This window comes from Erigeron canadensis, chromosome 7 (genome assembly GCF_010389155.1).
Source record: "Erigeron canadensis isolate Cc75 chromosome 7, C_canadensis_v1, whole genome shotgun sequence".
NCBI classification, from domain to species: Eukaryota; Viridiplantae; Streptophyta; class Magnoliopsida; order Asterales; family Asteraceae; genus Erigeron; species Erigeron canadensis.
The window spans coordinates 862929-882435 of NC_057767.1; the positions used below are offsets into that span (position 1 = coordinate 862929).

The 19507-nt window shown below is 34.0% G+C and overlaps 1 protein-coding gene, 1 long non-coding RNA gene and 2 pseudogenes across 2 annotated transcripts; 3 read left to right on the forward strand and 1 right to left on the reverse strand.

Moving 5' to 3' along the window:
* The first annotated feature begins 441 nt into the window (after positions 1-441).
* Positions 442-6088, forward strand: LOC122607302 (hexokinase-1-like). Its single transcript, XM_043780247.1, has 9 exons — positions 442-768; positions 1142-1289; positions 1605-1787; positions 1940-2014; positions 2549-2704; positions 3187-3285; positions 3380-3510; positions 3954-4035; positions 5518-6088. The coding sequence occupies exons 1-9, from the start codon at positions 488-490 to the stop codon at positions 5848-5850; spliced, it is 1488 nt and encodes a 495-aa protein (XP_043636182.1). The 5' UTR covers positions 442-487; the 3' UTR covers positions 5851-6088.
* A 3191-nt stretch (positions 6089-9279) lies between these two features.
* On the forward strand, positions 9280-12750 carry LOC122607089 (annotated as a pseudogene).
* A 116-nt stretch (positions 12751-12866) lies between these two features.
* LOC122608456 lies at positions 12867-15396 on the reverse strand. Its single transcript, XR_006325224.1, has 3 exons — positions 15154-15396; positions 14995-15062; positions 12867-13250 (listed from the first exon to the last, which is right to left on the reverse strand). It is a non-coding gene; the product is annotated as an uncharacterized LOC122608456 (long non-coding RNA).
* A 2164-nt stretch (positions 15397-17560) lies between these two features.
* Positions 17561-18823, forward strand: LOC122606621 (annotated as a pseudogene).
* The last annotated feature ends 684 nt before the right edge of the window (positions 18824-19507 follow it).

The window sequence follows — 19507 nt, forward strand, 5'->3', positions numbered from 1 at the left end:
GTCTAAAATTATAAGGGATAGTATTGGTATACCAAGACTACATTTAATAAATTTAAGAAATAAATTGGATTAATTTTTTTCACTAATTCTCATGATTATTTTTTTTTTCACTAATAATCCTCGATGATTGATTAGTTCCCCAATGATAAATCATATAAAAGAAATCTTGGATAAAATTGACGGTTGATATATTATTGGATAGGCCCCACAAAAACAACAAAAAAAAGTGTTGAAACACATTGTAAACGAAATTTCACGTGTTTTATTAGTTCGGTAAATCATCTTCCTTCTATCGATACCTTTCACCTTTTTCGGAATCCCACTCACATATAAATTTAACTCATCCCAAACACCTCTCATTCTCCTTGTTTTAGTAATCCCCTGTTTTTCCTCTCATCCATCAAACCATATTTAATATATTTAATCCTAACAAAAAAAAAACAAGTTTACATTTATTTGGTTAGAAATTTTATAAAAAGATTTACGAATGATGGGAAAGGTGACGGTAGGGGTGGCGGTGGTTGGTGCCGCGGCAGTATGTGCTGCCGCGGCGCTGGTGGTACGTCACCGTGTTAAAAGCTGTTGTCCGAACAAATGTGTTCGGGCCAGTGATATATTAAAAGAACTCGAGGAAAAATGTGCCACACCTGTTTCGAAACTGAAACAGGTGGCGGATGCAATGACGGTTGAGATGCATGCTGGTTTGGCTTCTGAAGGTGGAAGTAAATTAAAGATGCTTATTAGCTATGTAGATAATCTTCCTACAGGGTAAATTTATTTATATCTGCATGCATCTATATCTATAACGTTATATATATGTGTCATTATATATGTGTACGTACATGTGTGTAAATAAGATATATGAAATAGAATGAGACGACCACACGTGGCATAACTTTGCGGGTGTGCATCTATAAATATGATTTTGATTAGCATCTTTTAATTATTTGTGGATCTGTGTTTGTTTTTGGTATATTAGTTTTATTAATTATGATTCATTGTGTTAATGATGTTTTTATTTTGGGGGATCATACATTGATCTACTTTAATTTGGACTATTATTATTCTTTTGAAAATATTTGTAGAATTTTAGGCAAGTTAGATTGTTCTAAAAGATAATCTTTCCCATTTTATATTTTAGGAATGAGGAAGGAGTGTATTATGCGTTGGATCTTGGAGGAACAAATTTCCGGGTTTTACGGGTGCAGCTAAGTGGCCAGTCTGGTATTGAACATCAAGAGTTTGCGGAGGTTGCAATACCTCCTCAATTGATGGTTGGAACTGGGGAAGTAAGCATATCTTTCTCTCAATGTTTGTGTATTACATTTGCTAGAGGTAAGGTCGGCGGGTTGGGTAACCGTATTAGTTGTGATGGGCTGGTCTGCCCACAAATTTTTGTTGCTTTTCTATAATTATGTCTTTGACGTTTGACCCGTTTAGCCTGTTTGACGGTTTGACCCATTTAGGCCTTTTGAGTTTTTTTACATTTGACCCTTCTACAACCCGAGTTGACCTGTTTCCAGTCGAATTTGCAACCTCTCACGTTCATATTGAAAGCCATCTGTATACGTGATTGCTAAGATTCAAAACTTAGTTTCTTTCAGGCACTTTTTGACTACATTGCATCAGAACTTGCAAAATTTGTTTCTGATGAAAGTGAAAAGTTTCGGCTAGCTGAAGGGAGACAGAGGGAGTTAGGTTTCACCTTCTCATTCCCCGTGATGCAGTTGTCTATCGATTCAGGGACTCTTATTCGGTGGACAAAAGGCTTTTCAATTGATGAAATGGTAATCACCTTTTTAGTCTAATTTTTTTAATTATAACGATTCATGCCTATTAACATTATTCCTGAATTTTGATAGATTCTTCAAAGTGCATCCAACATATACACTATAGTCAAATGTAGTTGCTTATTTTTCTAAGAACTTTTGATTGCTAGGTTGGAAAAGACGTGGTTGCAGAATTGACAGCTGCAATGAAACGACAAGGCGTTGAAATGCGTGTTTCTGCTCTGGTTAGTTCATTTGGTTTCTTAATCTTGCATACAAATTTAGATTGTATAGCAAAATTTCCTTTGAATGTGCATTTGACTAGATACATTGTCCATGTCCATAAAACTACATATCTGTCCGCATAGGACGCAAAATCCATCAGATATTTGATAAACCTTCTAATAACCGTATAACAACTTAAAGCTAAAACTTAACAAGATAAATACATATATGTTAAGCCATAAGTTACTACTGTTTCGTTACGTTATCACATGAATCCCAACTGCATATTTATAAAGAGGGTTAACTAGCTTGTGATGTATAGTTAGATGGAACATGTTTTGAAAAATACCAGCTCAAAATAGAATTATGCTTAAAAAAGTACTTTTTCATATGTGAATCTAGTATAGTTAAATACTTTTATAAACTTTTCATGGAAGGTTTAAAAATCAGATGGGTCTTTTTTCTTAATGTATTTAAAAACAGAACATATTTGCTACTTTTTTTTCTTTCTTAAACTGGTTTACTAACTTATGGTTCTCTTTAATTGGATGTAGGTAAATGATACGGTTGGAACATTGGCTGGAGGTAGATATGATGACCAAGATGTTGCTGTAGCAGTGATCTTGGGTACTGGAAGTAATGCAGCTTACGTAGAACGAGCTCAGGCTATACCAAAATGGCATGGTCCACACCCTAAATCAGGAGAAATGGTGAGTGTTTGAGTGATACTACCTTTTTATATAACTTGGTGGAGTATGCAAAATGGGTGGGCCACGTCAAGGTAAAAACAGTGTCAGGTCTTTAAGGGGCATAATATGGTTACATAAGTACCAAAGGGCGTTTTGGCCTAGCAGTTTTGGGTTCAAGTCTCACTTGAGATAATTGGTATTTGTATCATGTATGTGTGAAAAGTTTGCATTTCAAAAAAGGAAAGGTTATAGAAGTTATATTACTTCAATGTTAATCTAGATTTTTTTAAATACAACGAGTTAATAGGCTTTACGCATTAAAAAAGCCATTTGACCTGTGCTCTTCTATGCCACTTTTGTTTTACTTTGCATGATTGAACCCGCTCATAAGTAAATGGGTCAATGTTGCTGCCTGAACTATAGAAGGTAGCGTGGCGCATTTGATAAACTATAAAGATGATGAATATGATTTATATTAGTAAATTTTTTTGTTTGTTGTATAGGTCATCAACATGGAGTGGGGTAACTTCAGGTCATCACATCTTCCGTTAACAGAATATGATAACACACTAGACTTTGAAAGTTTGAACCCCGGGGAACAGGTGACTGATTATATATCATATACTATCCAACTCATTTATTATAAACTTTGTTAGTGTTGGTATTGTTTAATTAACTAAATGAATAATACTGCAGATATTTGAAAAAATGATTTCTGGCATGTACCTGGGAGAACTTCTTCGTAAAGCTCTATTTAGGATGGCTGACGAAGCTGCTCTTTTTGGTGACGCGATTCCCCCCAAACTAAAAACTCCATTCATTTTAAGGTCTTCTTTAAAGACTCCAGTTTTTTGTGTTAGAATATTAAATTTAGAGATGGCAATTGTAACCCATTTATAATGTGGCTCAAATGGGCAGACTTAAACGGGTTGAAACTCATCCAAAATGTCTTCATATGTATAAAACCTTCCAAGTAGATTTGCAGAGAAATAGATTATATGGATGATATTATACTAATTAAGTTTTTGTGGTTATGGTCAATTAATAAACTAAAAAAAAGGAATAAAAAGATTGCTTGCCTTTCAACCCAATCCATCCTGAACTCGTTTTGTCATGTTACTACATTAAGTTAATGTTTTTTTCATGACTCCTAGTGCTTCTGAGTTCTTACGAGAAAATGTACTTTTCTTCTGAGTTTTAGCTATCTGTAATCTGCTACACATCTATCTAATGGAGCACAATCTTACTTTCTTTGTGTCGTAATTTGCAGGACACCTGAAATGTCTGCAATGCATCATGACACTTCCTCTGATCTCAAGGTAGTAGGGAGCGTATTGAAAGACGTATTTGAGGTACATCCTATACATACTTTTTCTTTCATAATCTCCCACAGTAACTTTTAGCACCATGTCAGACTGGTTGGTGGGCTAAAGGTTGGATCAGGAAAAGTGGAATAACATTTTATTGTTTTTTGTAATAAACATGCTAAATATGATTGGCAAAACTACGTTTTCATAGTGATAGTAACGTTTCTTTGGATGTAGTTCAGATGTTTCTATGCATCTAAAAACATTTCAAATCATTTTTACCCACTCGACCCACTTGTTCGTTTAGTTTTGATTGAACTTGTTTGACCCGTTTAATTTTAGTCAAACTTGTTTGACCTGCTGAAGATCAAGTTTAACCCATTGCTATACAACTCTATGCAAATTAGTCCAAATAGTTGCCTTTAATTCTTAAAAGTCATGTGTTACTTTTGCAAGCAAAAGCTTAGTCCTTTATTTTTGTTTCTAATATTTATTTGAGGAGTGATTTCAACTTATCTATTGTTGGTACACCATTCAATAAGATAACATTTTATTGATGAACAAATTCGAATTACAACAAGATTATAAAGAAATTAACTACAAACTATTCAATACAAGAAAGTAAAATACAACAGAAACAAAGAACAGAAAAGAAGGCAAAACGGGCTGAGGGTTCTGTTAAACAGAGGGCCCTTAAAACTGATTTCGGGCTACCCAAGTAAACCCGTCAGTTTCCCAGGCTACAACAGCCAAAGCAGTATGTACTGCCGGAGTTAACCGAACAACCCAGAATTTACCTTCAAGAACAGCTTGAAGTGAAGTAAAAGAGAAGTATATATCAGATTTTCTTTAAGTGGAAGACACATGTTAACCATTGAAGCTTAACAACACCTTAACTACATGTGTCAATTGCTGAACTATAGCAAGTGTTGTTCCAGGAACAAATCAACGCCTCATCGCCCACGACCCCGGTCCCGGGCGCGTCGGGTACTTCGCACCCTCCTTGCCCACTTGGGGTGTAGCCCCTTATAAGGAATTATTATTCCTCCAACACCCCTCCTTATAAATATATTTAATGCTTATACCTCTTCCAATGTGGAACAAACTCACATTAGTTAAACACTCTTTCAACTTTTTATTAACATATCTATTAACTTGTAAATTTATGTTAGATTATTTAAACACATTAAATAATATTTAACATAAAATTTCCAACATCTATGTAAATTTGGTTCAAAGAATTCAAGGTAAAAAGAAAACGGGTCATATGACATAAAAGTGATCCAAAGTACATCCTAAGTTACAACCTTTTAACTTGTTTTTGTTAAGATCATTATTCCATTAATAGTTTTTGCTATAAGTTAGGATCCTAATAGTATATGAAACTAAAAATGAAAGACAGAAATGGTGTTTCTGGTTTCAACTCAACCTGACTCTTTGACTCTCCCATAAGTCCTCTTTTGACCCTATTTCTAACCCATCCATTTTGTTTTCATTTATATCGTACTATTAACACTCAATCTGCAGATAGAAAACGCACCACTATCAACAAGAAAAATCGTGGTAGAGGTATGCAATATACTTGCTACACGAGGAGCCCGGCTAGCTGCTGCTGGGATATTGGGCATTTTGAAGAAAACCGGAAGAGACACCATTAGAGACGGAGAGATCCCAAAGACAGTCATTGCAATGGATGGGGGGCTATACGAACACTATACTGAATACAGACATTGTCTCGAGAACACTTTGCATGAATTGGTTGGAGACCAACTTGCAAAAGACATTAAACTTATACATTCCAACGATGGGTCTGGCATCGGTGCAGCTCTTCTTGCAGCATCTCATTCCCAGTACCTCTAAGGTTTAACATATACAATCTTTTTTGATCGAGAACATACTCCGATCATAGTACATAATGATTGGACACTGTTGTTAAAATTTCCCTAAATATATCTCTTAGTTTAGGTGATATCCATTATGCAAAATGGTCTAATTTATGTTAAAAAGTGTATGAACTTATTTAGGATCCTGGAAGTGGCTTTGCTACTAGTTTTGTTAATTCTTTTTCATTTTGGAGCTCATTAAGTTTAATAAAAATTGGGAAATTTGAAATACTTTATTATGCCTTTTTTCTTTATAATTATTGTATAACTTACACACAATATTTAGAGAATAGTTGATCTCAAAATGTAAAGTTTGTATATGATCAAAGAGTACTCACTGGGACTACAACCGACTTAATATGTTTGTCGCGATTTATGGAAACTATCTCATAATGTAAAGTTTGTATTAGATCATAGTTATAGTATATTTTATATAGATATAAATATTGTTTTCATATTTACACACAATCATTCATCACCACCTCTTGTTATAATCATCCATAAACCAAAAAAAAAAACCAAAACAATTTGTATAGTTCGAAGACGTGGAAAAGAAACCACAAATAATATATAGTATTGGCCGTTAATTCCCTCCCACCAACGACTCGAAAGAAGGTGCGCAAAATAAATTCTGCAATAAAACCAACGAATCGAAAGAAGGTGCGCAAAATAAATTCTGCAATAAAACCAACGAATCGAAAGAAAGGCGCGCGCGCAAATATACACAGCAAGAAAATAAAAAAAAGCAACGAATTAATCGAAAGAAGGGGAGTTAAGATTCGAGATGGATGCTGTGCAAATATGGGAGTTTCCGGTGCATTACACGGACACAATCTGTCATGATTTAGATAAAAATAAGTTCCAAGTGATATGAAAAAGATATAACTTATTAAACCAAAGTGAAAAAAATAATTCAATGACTAAAATTTTATGTAATGTTCGTAACCCCATATGAAAAGAAAAATGGCCTAAAGTTTGATTTTATGACCATAACATAATATTTTGTACAAAAATAAACAATAACTTCTTTTCCTTTTAATTTATAACGTATTATTGTACATGAGACCTTAAATTACACTCGTAAACAATCTTAAAGGTTGTAATCAAAGTCTTTAATCTTTATTTTATATATTTATATATATATTAGTAGATTGATTATAATTATAATTTCTATAATCAAAAACTAAATTCATATTTAAAAAGTGTAAACAATTATAAAAAAAATAAAAAAAATCCTCATTGAACTACTATATCATCTTTAAATATATATAAAAGAGAAACCTTAATTAATAATTGAAAAAGTATAGACCTTTAGATAAAATTCAACTTTTAATTAGAGTCATTAGATTAAATGATGATGTCATATACCTTATTTAACTTATTTAGATTTAATTTTATTTTAATAAATTTAGATTATAGTTATTTCTTTATTTAAGTTTGTAGACATTAATAATTAATGTTTTTAATGATATAATTATGAAAACTAATATCTTTATATTTTACATCATTTTATATCTTTAAAACTAATTTTTAATTCTTTACAATAAAATTTTCTTTTTTTAATGTAATACGTTTTTATTAAATTATATTTTTGTATAGGATTTTTATCATATAACCTTTTTATTAAATCAGTTCTTAATAAGAATTAAAAAACAAATATTGAGTCCATAGTAAGCTATCACAATTATATATCAGAAAAATAATTGTAAGAAAATTGTAATGATATTATGCATAATTTTAACTTAGATTAATGCAACATGTGATATATAGATTGATAATTAAATTGATTAGTAATTTTAGTGTATAACTAAATTATTTAAGCAAAACGTTAAAACACATGTACAATGACAATGCAGACATATTCGGATGAATGAAAGACATCCAAAGAAACGAAAACCTTACTTAGCGAGACATCTAATAGATGATGTATTTATTTTTCAACTGTCTGGTCACTGTTAGCCGGAATCTAAACGACCAATAGTGTAACTTTATTTTTTTTAATGGTTTAATTCTTATTTGGCTAAATATTAGTCAACTTCTTATGATATTACAAAATTTTAACATGTACTTAATTATATATGTTTCCCCGTATTACGTGAGTAATAATCTAATTTATTAAAAAAAACAATAAATAACATAATTATGACATATTTATGATACCATCACAACGTAATTTAGTCATAGTAATTCATAGTAATTTAGTCTCGTGACACGAATGTTCAAAAAAAAAAGTAAGTTAAAAGGAGTTCGACTAACCTATACACTGTTTTATTATATTATATATGTATTATTATATATTATTTATGGTATATTATAATAATTAAAAAAGGTATATTTTGACAAACCATATAGAGTATAAGTATTAATATTGTCATTGATAAAAGTTGAAATAATTAAATATGATCTAATGGCTCTAAATCAAAGATGAAATCCATCCAAAGGTTGCTATTAATTTAGGAACGAATTTAGCACCTTGTTATATATAGATTGGTAGATGGTTCAATCATCTGAGCCCATCAAGTTATGCTTGTCGTTCGATAAAGTGTTGATTGTGTATTTTGTCTTCCTAAATATTACTCTACAAATTAGCTAACTATATCTATTTCTGGAATGATTCTGTGCATAAAGAGAAGATTTAAAGTAATTCAAGAGCACTTTCCTTGGTTAATATCAGGTTGTGGAGAATGGGATATCCTTTATGATATCGTTGGATGGACAAAAGACAGGATTTTATGCTGATCATCGTGAAAACCGTCAAATCTTATCTACTAGATGCTCAAAGAGTACTTGACATGTGCTGCTATACTGGTGGCTTTGCCTTAATTGCAGCTCGTGGTCATGCTTTGGATGTCTCTCGTAATTACTGATTTACTGTTTCTGTATTTTTCATGATGATATCGTTCTACCAAGTAAATTATTATCCTATCGATGTGTGTTTTATTCTCATCCAATGTTGTTTGTAAAAGAGGCATTGATTCATCAGCCTCCTGCTTTGTAACTAGCTAACAAGCGAGGATATCATTTTTGAAACAAGATGCGACTTGCTTTTACGAAGAATGCTGTTACAAGAAATGAAGTATGAAACTTAGTCATATTAGATCCCCTTAAGCTATCAACCTACAGTTATAGGTCTAGAGACAACTTCTTGTCATTATTCAACAGGTCTAGAGACAACTTTTTGTCATTATTCAACAGATAATATTTATTATTAATTTTAGACTCTTATTATATAAAAATATAACATACAATATTTATTAACCACTAGAGTGCAGGCCGTGCGATGCATGGCCAGATAAAACTAAATATATGATGCACGTTTTTGAGATTCCATTTTACATCGAGAAGTACTTCAACGTCACACATATATATAGTAATAATAATAATAATTGTGGCGTTTAGAAACAAGATGCGACTTGCTTTTACGAAGAATGCTGCTTCAAGAAATGAAGTATGAGACTTAGTCATATTAGATCCCCCTAAACTATCAACCTACGGTTATAGGTCTAGAGACAACGTCACACATTTATTATTATTATTATTATTATTATTATTATGCTTTCTCTCTCTCTGAATTGCAGCCGTCAGTCGGATAGTTTTTAGTTATTTATTTATTTATTATTATTATTATTATTATTATTATTTTTAATGAATTTCAGTTAGGCCCCAAACACAATGATAATAATAATACTCTCAACATCTCAATTGTTGTTGTGGTTAGATTAGAGGTATATATAGTAACTACTACTACTACTACCGCCCCCGCCCCCGCCGCCGCCCCCCGCCCCCGCCGCCGCCCCCCGCTACCGCTAGTGGAGAGTGTTGTTGTTCCTCTGGAGTCTCTAGAGCCGGTATTTGAAATCAGTAGGAGCCAGTTGAGATTGAGGATAAGTCATTGGTGGACTTTGCCATGACTGAGTCGGTTGTGTCTGACTGTATTCCTATCTGTTTTTATTGAAATCTTAGCTTGTTCATGGAGAAATGAAGACTTGGGAAACTTCTATTTTGAGGTTTAAGTTTGTTCTTGGAACTGAAGGCTTGGAGGATTTCGCTTATCTGAAGATTACTGGAGTTACTGGATGACGGGAATGTTGTTTGCTTGAATGGCGCGTTGAAGTTTTTTCGCAAGGCCTTCAAGTGGGAGATTGTTGGGTTTGAAGGCTTGCTGGCCAGTAGGCCCGTCTATTAAGGAGGCCTGTTTAGGTTTTCCTTGGGGACCAAGTTATTAACCCTAATTTGTCATCTATATATATCCTTCATATGTAATTGTAATCAATGGTTCAAAGCATCAATAAAAATTCCTAGTTTGCAGCCTGTGGATTAGGCCCCCCACTGGGGCCGAACCACATTAAATCTCATGCGTAGTTTATCTATATTTTCTGTTTTATCTTCTAGTTTAATTGCTTCCGCTGTGCTTAGCTAAGGTTGTTCCTAACATCCCTTTCCTTGCATTGTACTTATGGTTAACAAGGAATTCAAAGTTTTTCAATTTCTATAAAGTTTCGGCATAAGTTAGCCAATGCGAAGTATTGAGATGTGCAAGTAACTTTAGCATTGAATTTTTAATGCAGCAAGCCTAAAAATTTATGCATGTCAATTTGAGTTGTAATTTATTGTTTATATGTTAAGCCAATGAGATAGAAAACTATAGTTTTTAAAGAAATTGGGTCTGGCAGGTTAAATTCACTTTTTGACATAACCAAAGGGATTACATTGTTGTAAATTAACATCTTGAGCTCGAATCATTTTTTATGACCTGATTAGACAAAAAATAGTTGGATGGTCTAGAAAGAACTAATGAATGAAGATGTAGGTAAGGCATTATGCATGTCAATTTGAGTTGTAATCTATTGTTTATATGTTAAGCCGATGAGATAGAAAACTTGTGTTTAAGATAAAAGCATTATACGACTAAAACAAACTGTTGATAGTGTTTGTGCCCCGTCTCAACACTACCATTTCAAGTTGACCCTGCTCGTGTCAATTTGAAGTTAAGGTGACCCATTTCAACCCAAACCATTTCAACTTTTACATAACAAGCCATCGTTCCCCAGTTTTCTTCTAACTTTCTGCAGTCCTGTGCAAGATGTTACTGATTCCTGCAGGACTGGAGCTGCAACAAATGTTATCTTTGGCCTCGCATTGGGATACAAATCTGTCATCATTCCCATTTTTTCCATAGCTATCGGCATCTTTGTTAGTTTCAGCTTTGCTGCCATGCATGGGATTGCAGTGCTGCTCTTGGAATGCTGAGCACCATTGCCACTGGATTGGCTATAGATGCTTATGGTCCCATCAGTGACAATAATGGCGACATTGCTGAGATGGCAGGCATGAGTCACAGAATTTGTGAGAGGACTGACGCCCTTGATGCTGCTGGGAACACCACTGCCGCCATTGGAAAGGTGATTGGTTATCTTCTATAAACTTTATTTCTATAACGAAACTTCTTTTGTGCTAATGATATGTATATATGATCTTATAGGGATCTGCTATTGGGTCTGCTGCATTGGTCTCGTTGGCACTATTTGAAGCTTTTGTCAGCTGCGCAGGAATTCAAACGGTTGATGTTTTGACACGGAAGGTCTTCATAAGTTTGATTGTGGGCGCCATGCTTCCATATTGGTTTTCAGCCATGACCATGAAGAGTGTGGGTAGTGCAGCTTTGAAAATGGTGGAGGAAGTCCGTAGGCAGTTCAAGACCATCCCGGGCCTCATGGAGGGTTTTGCGAAACCAGATTACACAACGTGTGTGAAGATCTCGATTGATGCATCTATCAAGGAGATGATTCCCCTGGTGCCCTTGTTATGTTAACTCCTCTAATTGTTGGGACATTTTTTGGAGTCGAAACACTTTCAGGAGTCCTTGCCGGTGCCTTAGTCTCTGGAGTCCAGGTAATTATTATATCTTTGCTAAAAATGTTGTGTCATTAAGATTGATGGTTGCTGACAACTTATGAATTATGATATTGCTGGTATACAGGTGGCGATATCTGCCTCGAATACTGGTGGTGCATGGGACAATGCCAAGAAGTTTATTGAGGTAATTATCCGTTTTGTCTTTGCCATGGTGGTCAAACTGGATGGATAATTGGTCAAATGGTTTCAAGTCAAATGGATAAACTTTATATGGATTGGGACTGGTTGTGTGTCCCAACTTGCATGTTCCTTCCCAAAGAGTTGATTGTTTTTACAGTTATGTAGATTAAGCCATGGTTATTACTTGATGCGGGAAAATGGGCAGGTTGGGTAATGGGTTAAATCAGTTTATTTTTTGTATAGATTTGAATGGGTCGGATCAAACCCTTTTTGCCCAAAATATTAGATTTTCTAGAAATTAATAGTTGGTCAACAGAGATCATTCTTGTTTCCATATTTATCTAAGTTGTTGAATAGAATGATATATGGAGAATTTTTATTTTTGTGTTATCGAGGTTTAGGGCTTTTGGTTGACTTTATCACAGGCTACTGTCACACAAACTTGAACCGGTTAAGCCTCCCCTAAAGGAAGACTAGCCATGGTCGCTCCTGGGTTGTCTTAACCCGTTTTTTTTCAAGGTATTTTTAATGCCACTTGTTCAACTCATCGATGTAAAACTGAACCCGAATCAACCTACCTATTAATAAGTAAACAAATCAAGGTTATCAACTCAAGTTTTCAGATTTGGACATGGTTATTTCTCATGTTATATGCTGCTAAGTAGGATTTTGACCGTTTTCAATTGTCCATCAGGCTGGTGCATCAGAACACGCAAGAACCCTTGGACCAAAAGGATCTGAACCACACAAGGCTGCTGTGATTGGTGACACTTTTTGGGACCCACTCAAGGACACCTCAGGTCCATCACTCTGCATTCTCATCAAGCTCATGGCCGTTTCACTAATAAGGAAACTCTATAGAGAATTTGTTTTCTCCGTTTCACTATATGTTACCTTTAGCGTAGAACAACGCCTTTCACACTCCAAGGAAAAAAAGGGACACATAACCCGTACAAACTAAAAGCTCAGCAGTCCGACCATGGCTTTTCCTATCAACTAGTTGTAGAGTCTTCTTACCCTTGTTCCGTACTTAAAAGGAAAATTTTACTTACACAGAAACAATGCATAATAGGTGCTGAATATCATATCCAATACAGAAATGAAAGGAATAATAGGTGCTGAATATCATATCATATCCAATACAAAAATGAAAGGAATAATAGGTGCTGAATATCATATCCAATACAGAAATGAAAGGTAGCTTTAATTATTAACCTGTGACGCGACAACATCCACAGTTTTGGGGAACCCTTTGAACGATCCATAATTTATGGACCTGAAAGTGAGGTTATCCAAAATAGCAATTTGCACCCATTTACTTATCGGTCCATGCAACTGTATCTGGCACCAGGTATTCAAAAGGGCGTCATTAGCATATGTACTCTAAAGAAAACAACACATCATGGTAAAGATAGAATAACAGTAATGACCTCAATACGTCAAATTTTATAAGGGCCATACCTAAGAAATACGAATTGACCATGATAGTCCTAAATATCATTAGCTTAAGTAATGCTTCACCTCGTATAAAATAAACACAGATAAAACTCTCCACTGACTTATATCAGCATTTAGAACATCAAAAAAAAAAAAAAACAAATGATAACTTGATGAGTAACATTAAGCAAAACGTCAAACACCACGCCTGCACCCATTTCTAACTACGCAAAAACCGTTGATATTACAAAAACAAAATTCTAAATGCTATCATAACCAAAATCAAAGTTATAACATCTCATAGTATTTCTTATTATCCGGCCCTGCTTTTTGGCCACTTCTTCCAAACATCTTTTTTGTTCTTCAATTATTATCTATATAAACAATGAAATTGATCCAAATATTTAAAAATTTAGAAATTGAAATATGTTTCAAAAAGTCAAAAGCAGGCTTATGTTACAGAACATCTATAAGTTACATTGACGGAATCAGTTGATCGTCACTTCACATACCAAAATCAGTAAATCGCTGGCATAGAATATGTCCAAATTCAGCATACTCTTATCCTTGAAATAGTCATGAATGATTAAATTAAAAATCAAACCCAAACTTTGCGACACATTAAAATTTTCCCTTACCTTCCCCTTCCAAGAAGCCAAAGCTTTGAAGTAGATGTCGTACTGGTAAGTATTTACTATTTAGTAGTGTCTTTGATTTCATACAGATGAAGAATTAGAATGCTTTAATTAAAATAAATTAGGTTTAGGTTTGGGAGTACCTTCATTTGGGAGATGAGACGATTCTTCCAAAGAATTGCAAGTTAAATTTTATCATGTATGTGATTAAAGTCCAAAGTGGTGTGATAATTTAAGACCCATTCATTACCATTGAAAACACAGGCTCTGTGAGAGTAAATGAATATAAGGGAATTCTCTATTGCTGCCGTTAGGAACAGCCTTGGCCTTAGCACAGCGGTAACAATTAAACAAGAAGATAAAACAGAGATTAAATAGATAAACGACACAAGAAATTAACGTGGTTCGGCCCCGGTGGGGGGCCTAATCCACTGGCTGCAACTAGGTTATTTTATTATGCTATGAATCATCTAAATTACAATTACAATTGATGGGTATATATAGGAGGACAGCTAGGATCTCTTGCTTGTTGAACAAGGAAACCAATTTGGGCTTTCTAATCAATAGACAAAACTAGCAGGCCCATAAGGCTTTCACAAACCCAACCACTGCAACCCAAATCGACTTTGAGCGATGCATGATTGAATGGGATAGGTGGATATTTTGACTCATGCAATTTTGAATGGGTCACATCAGGCTATGTACTATTTCTAACAAAGTAAGCAGTGAAACTTGCTTAAAGCGTAATACCTCCTAAATCAATTTGTTCATAAGTAGATTGGTTTTGTGATATTCTAACTTTCGTAACATATTTTGCACAGAAGTGTTGGTGTTAAACTGATGTGACTTGTTTCAAACTATGCAAGAAAATTGCCCCTTTCAATCCATTACCCAATCTACATACTTTGCCACCTCAAATGAATGGAGTACACTTGAACAGATTAGGGATCAAACTCTTCCGATCAATAATATATATGAAAGGTTTGGTCGAGTTCATTCTTAGAGAGAAGTACCTTGTAAGATCATAATCCTTTCCAAATATAATATTATCACGGATAATGCCAGAGAGAATCCAGGGAATCTACAGATCCAAGCAAAGATAACTAATAAGTTATAAATCTATGACTCAAATAAAGTATGCGCTCATCATATTAGTGAAGTTATTATCAAACCTGCAGAACATATGCCGTAGACCCACTTGAATATATAGAACCCTTCATAAGCTTCATTTTTCCAAGGATAGAATCAGTAAGGATGATCTACCAAACCAGCCTGAAAACATGCATTTCAAATTGTAAAGCCGACAATTAACACAATCTTGAACAGTAGTAAGAATCTATGAGCTCTTGTATAGAGTGGTATCTGTGTATCATGGCTTCTTCCCTTAATATAGAACCTTAAAGATGTACCAAATATCCTCCATTTACAAGAAGCATGAAAAATATTTATATCACATGTGTCCTTTTAAGAGTACGTATGATTAAATAACCAAATGGTGATCGATAGTAGGTGTCAATTTCGACCCGTTCTTGGGAACGGGTTGATTTGGGCTATAAATTATGTCAAATAGGTGAACTAAAAAAAATGAGAAGTGATATTAATACCACTTATTTTGATAAATTTATCACAGCTGTGCAATACTGGTTTATACAGTCAGTTGTTAAACTTGTACGTTGTGGTACATCCATCAAAAGTCGTGCACTTCCCAAGAAAAATAGAATCTGAATTTAGAAAAGGACAAACGGGTTAAAAGACACCCTTTTTTAATGCATACAACCTTGTAGATCAATGGTCAGATATTGAGATCATTGTTGTTTATTATTCTAATAATATACTTTTCATGTGTGTATGTGCATATATATATATACAAATTTTAAAATGGACAAACATGTGCTTGATTAATGGTCAATCCAGCCAAAAAAAACACCATGTGTTATCAACCCACCGACCCTCTCATTTTCCAGCTCAAGATATAGTAATTTAAACGACCAAACGAAGTGGTAGAGTCCCAAGAACAAAATTGACCTCTCCAATAACAGCAACCAAAGAACCCTTTGGAATTGCAAGATTCACATGATTCAGAATCGGCTCCTTGACTTACTGGTCACTGTTTGATGATGCACAACAGCATCTTTCATGAAACTATCCATTTCTTCGCAGGGTTTAGTATTTGGGGGTGTAACTCGTGTCAAAGCATGTTCCCGTCAAAACAAGTATTTTTTTTTACAGATTGGCTTGAGGTTGACCAAAAACACTTTTTGTCCACTTCTTTTATAGATAAAATGGTTTCAGTATGTTTACAATTTTCCAGAAAAGAAATTAGAAGGTTTCATGAACTCAATATATAATCTAGGCTTTTGACCCATTTGACCATTATAAAACAAATTTGACAGTTATCCTTTAGTTTTTGAGCTTATTTATTTGTTTTACGTGTTTGACTCGTTTAAGATAGCACATAACCTTAATCTACCCATTCATGTATCGATGAATTGAAATGCCACCTGTATCAATATACCTTAATGTGGAGAGTAATTCTTACTGACAAATATTTGACTTCTAAAGATCATGTTTTCATCAACCAGCTAGTAAACCAAGCATACATTTTCAAAGTTCGGATGTTTGTCAATAGCCCTCCTGCCCTTCTAACCCTGTCACAGTGTTACATGTCGTCATAATGTAGACTAGTAACCCAATATTATCACAGGCACTCCATACCCAGTTCATTCACAGTGTTATGCTTAAATTTATAGAGTGATCATAATGTTTTTTTTATAGTGATTTAGGGCTTACTACAATATTGTTCTGTTGACTGTAAGAAATTTTGGTAAGTCACTGTTTTGAGTTTTTGACTTTTGGTGCAGATGTTTTGATGTACATTACCTCATACCGTTTGTTTAACTTAGGTAATTTGTATATATTAGGTAATTTGTATATATTAAATAGACATTGAAGCTTTGATGGATAAACATTATCGATGTCTATAATTCAACCTCCCCATATACATTATTGAGGTGTTAGGACCCAAAAGCCGTAAAAACAACATTGAGTGTTATATTTACATGCATATGTGAACACAATTGGAAAGTTCTTTTGACAACTTGGACAACAAAAAATTCCTGATATAACGTGAGAAGTATGTTCAACATGTCAAGCTTTGATCCAATTTTTTATGTCGTTAAGTGACCCCGAAGAAACGTGAAAATTACGTTTATATTAGGTGTCTCCATATCCAATAACAAAAGGACACATTCTAACAAAAATTTTAAATAACCATTTTCTTAACCATATATACAAGTTAATGATCACAAAACACAAAAGTTATCATTCATATATATCTTGAACTAATACTATAACCATATATATATATATATATAGAAAAGTGAGTATGAGGCTGTTATGCACTCAAATTGGATAAAAAACCCCTCACATATCAATATTTTAATATTTTGAATAAATGTTTAGCCCCCCATGATTTTTATGGTTTAAAAAAGGGTATGTGAGGGGTTTTTCACCCAACTTAGGTGTCTAACAGCCTCATATTCCCTTCCCCCATATATATATATATGGCACAAGAACACATTAGTCTATTCAGTGAAGTAATGAGCATGCAACAACATAACGAAATTGTCTTTCCAGCAGTTGTCTACCCGAACCGGAATGTTGGCAAGCCAATTCAACTAAAAGATGCTATAAAAGCCAACCAGAAATGGCTAGATTCACTCCTTCATCAATATAGTGCTATTTTGTTTCGAGGCTTTCCTGTTTCCACTGCCTACGACTTCGTCGAATCCACTGGCAACGATGACTTTCCTTATGGCGCTGTTGGTGCTGGAGCCAGAACTAAAGTTTGCAGACGTGTTTATACTGCTAATTAATCACCACCAGACCAAAAAATCGGTTTCCATCACGAGCTATCTCATGTATGATTTTTTTTTTTTTTTTCTGTTTATTTTAGGATAGTCAAAGTAAAGACACACACCTTCATATATATATATATACATGTTTTATTTGTAATGATGATTTTAGTGACTATGTGATAAGATAAGCGTTTGAGGAAAAAGGATTAACTAAAGATATTTGGTGGTTAGTCATGAAAATGACATAATTAATTGGTGACTAGAAAGATGGTAGTCAATAGGGGCTGGCTAGATAATAAGAGATGAAAAATCTTCTTAGCAAAACAATAAACAAATTTTCAAGGGTTACAATAAATTAACGTGTTTAATTGTTGATTTTTCCGAAGAAATTTTTATTAAAAAACAAAAATATAGTTTTTCCAACTTAAAAATAGCCCTTGCAAAGTTCATTTTCATAGTTTTCCTTGTTTTTTTTTTTTTTGGAAAATTTTTCTAAAAAGAAATGTTTTCTACAACTAAACAAGGGCGTACGTAGTTCTTGAATTAGTTGAAAACTTATCTGATGAATAATCATGATTCACAAATGTAGTGAAGTATTAATTACATTGTAGCTTCATATTATCTTGAAAGCAACATACTATAGATCCTAAAGAATGATCGTTCCATAGAATGGACAGAGCGAAAAGCTATACTTGAATAAACTTGAAATCAATGGTGTTTTGTGTAACAGCTTACAGAATTTCCGTCAAAATTGTTCTTCTGTGAAGTGGAACCAGGAAGTGGTGAAGAAACTTGTATCGCTTTGAGCCATGTGATTTACGACAAGATGAAGCAAAAGCATCCGAAATTCATTGAACGTTTGGAAGAGAAAGGGTTGATTTACCAAAGGGTTATGGGAAAGCAGTTTGATCCTTCATCGGCAACAGGTCGTGGCTGTAAGGCAATGTTTATGACCGATGACAAAAAAGTGGCTGAGGAAAGGTAATAGATCTTTGAGATTATATGTACACGTACATATTGTTATATGTACCTATAATTTTGTAAAGAGACTACATTTTGATATGTGCATATCACTATTTTTTTATTCATACTATTAATCTACTCATTTTAACTCGTTACCAATCCAACTAACCAAAATTCTTAAAAGGCCGTTTGGTTCAAAGATTCTAAAGGAATTTGGATTTTTTTATGTAAACTTAACATGACAATTGGAAGGAGATCTAATTATGTGCTTAATGGTCAATCCAACTCCATTTATTTTGACTGTGTTATCCAACCCTCTCATTTTCCAGCTCAAGATATTACCCCAAAGTAAGTTAGATGACAAAACGAAGTGGTAGACTCCTAAGAACAGATATGACCTCTCCAATAACAGCAACCAGAGAACCCTTTTGGAATTGCAAGATTCACATGATTCAGAATCGGCTCCCTGAATTCCTGATCACTGTTTGATCATGCACAACAGACATCTTCCATGAAAGTATCCATTTCTTCATAATGATGCTGAAGAGTTGTCTGTTTGCAAGTGATGAGGTTCATGCTCATGACATGATTGGAACTTGCTCAGTCGTCTTGTAGATATGACTCTGCCTGTAAAGAAATTTTAACAGAAAGAAAACACATTGTCTGTTAATCGGCAAACTTTATCTTGAAGCTGTTCGTTGATAAG

Excerpts from the sequence above, each read along its gene's own strand:
- LOC122607302 (XM_043780247.1), top strand. The coding sequence starts at position 488 with ATGATGGGAAAGGTGACGGTAGGGGTGGCGGTGGTTGGTGCCGCGGCA. Across the intron at positions 1,290-1,604 it reads TGATGGTTGGAACTGGGGAA|GCACTTTTTGACTACATTGC; the intron begins GTAAGCATATCT and ends AGTTTCTTTCAG. Across the intron at positions 2,705-3,186 it reads ACCCTAAATCAGGAGAAATG|GTCATCAACATGGAGTGGGG; the intron begins GTGAGTGTTTGA and ends TTTGTTGTATAG.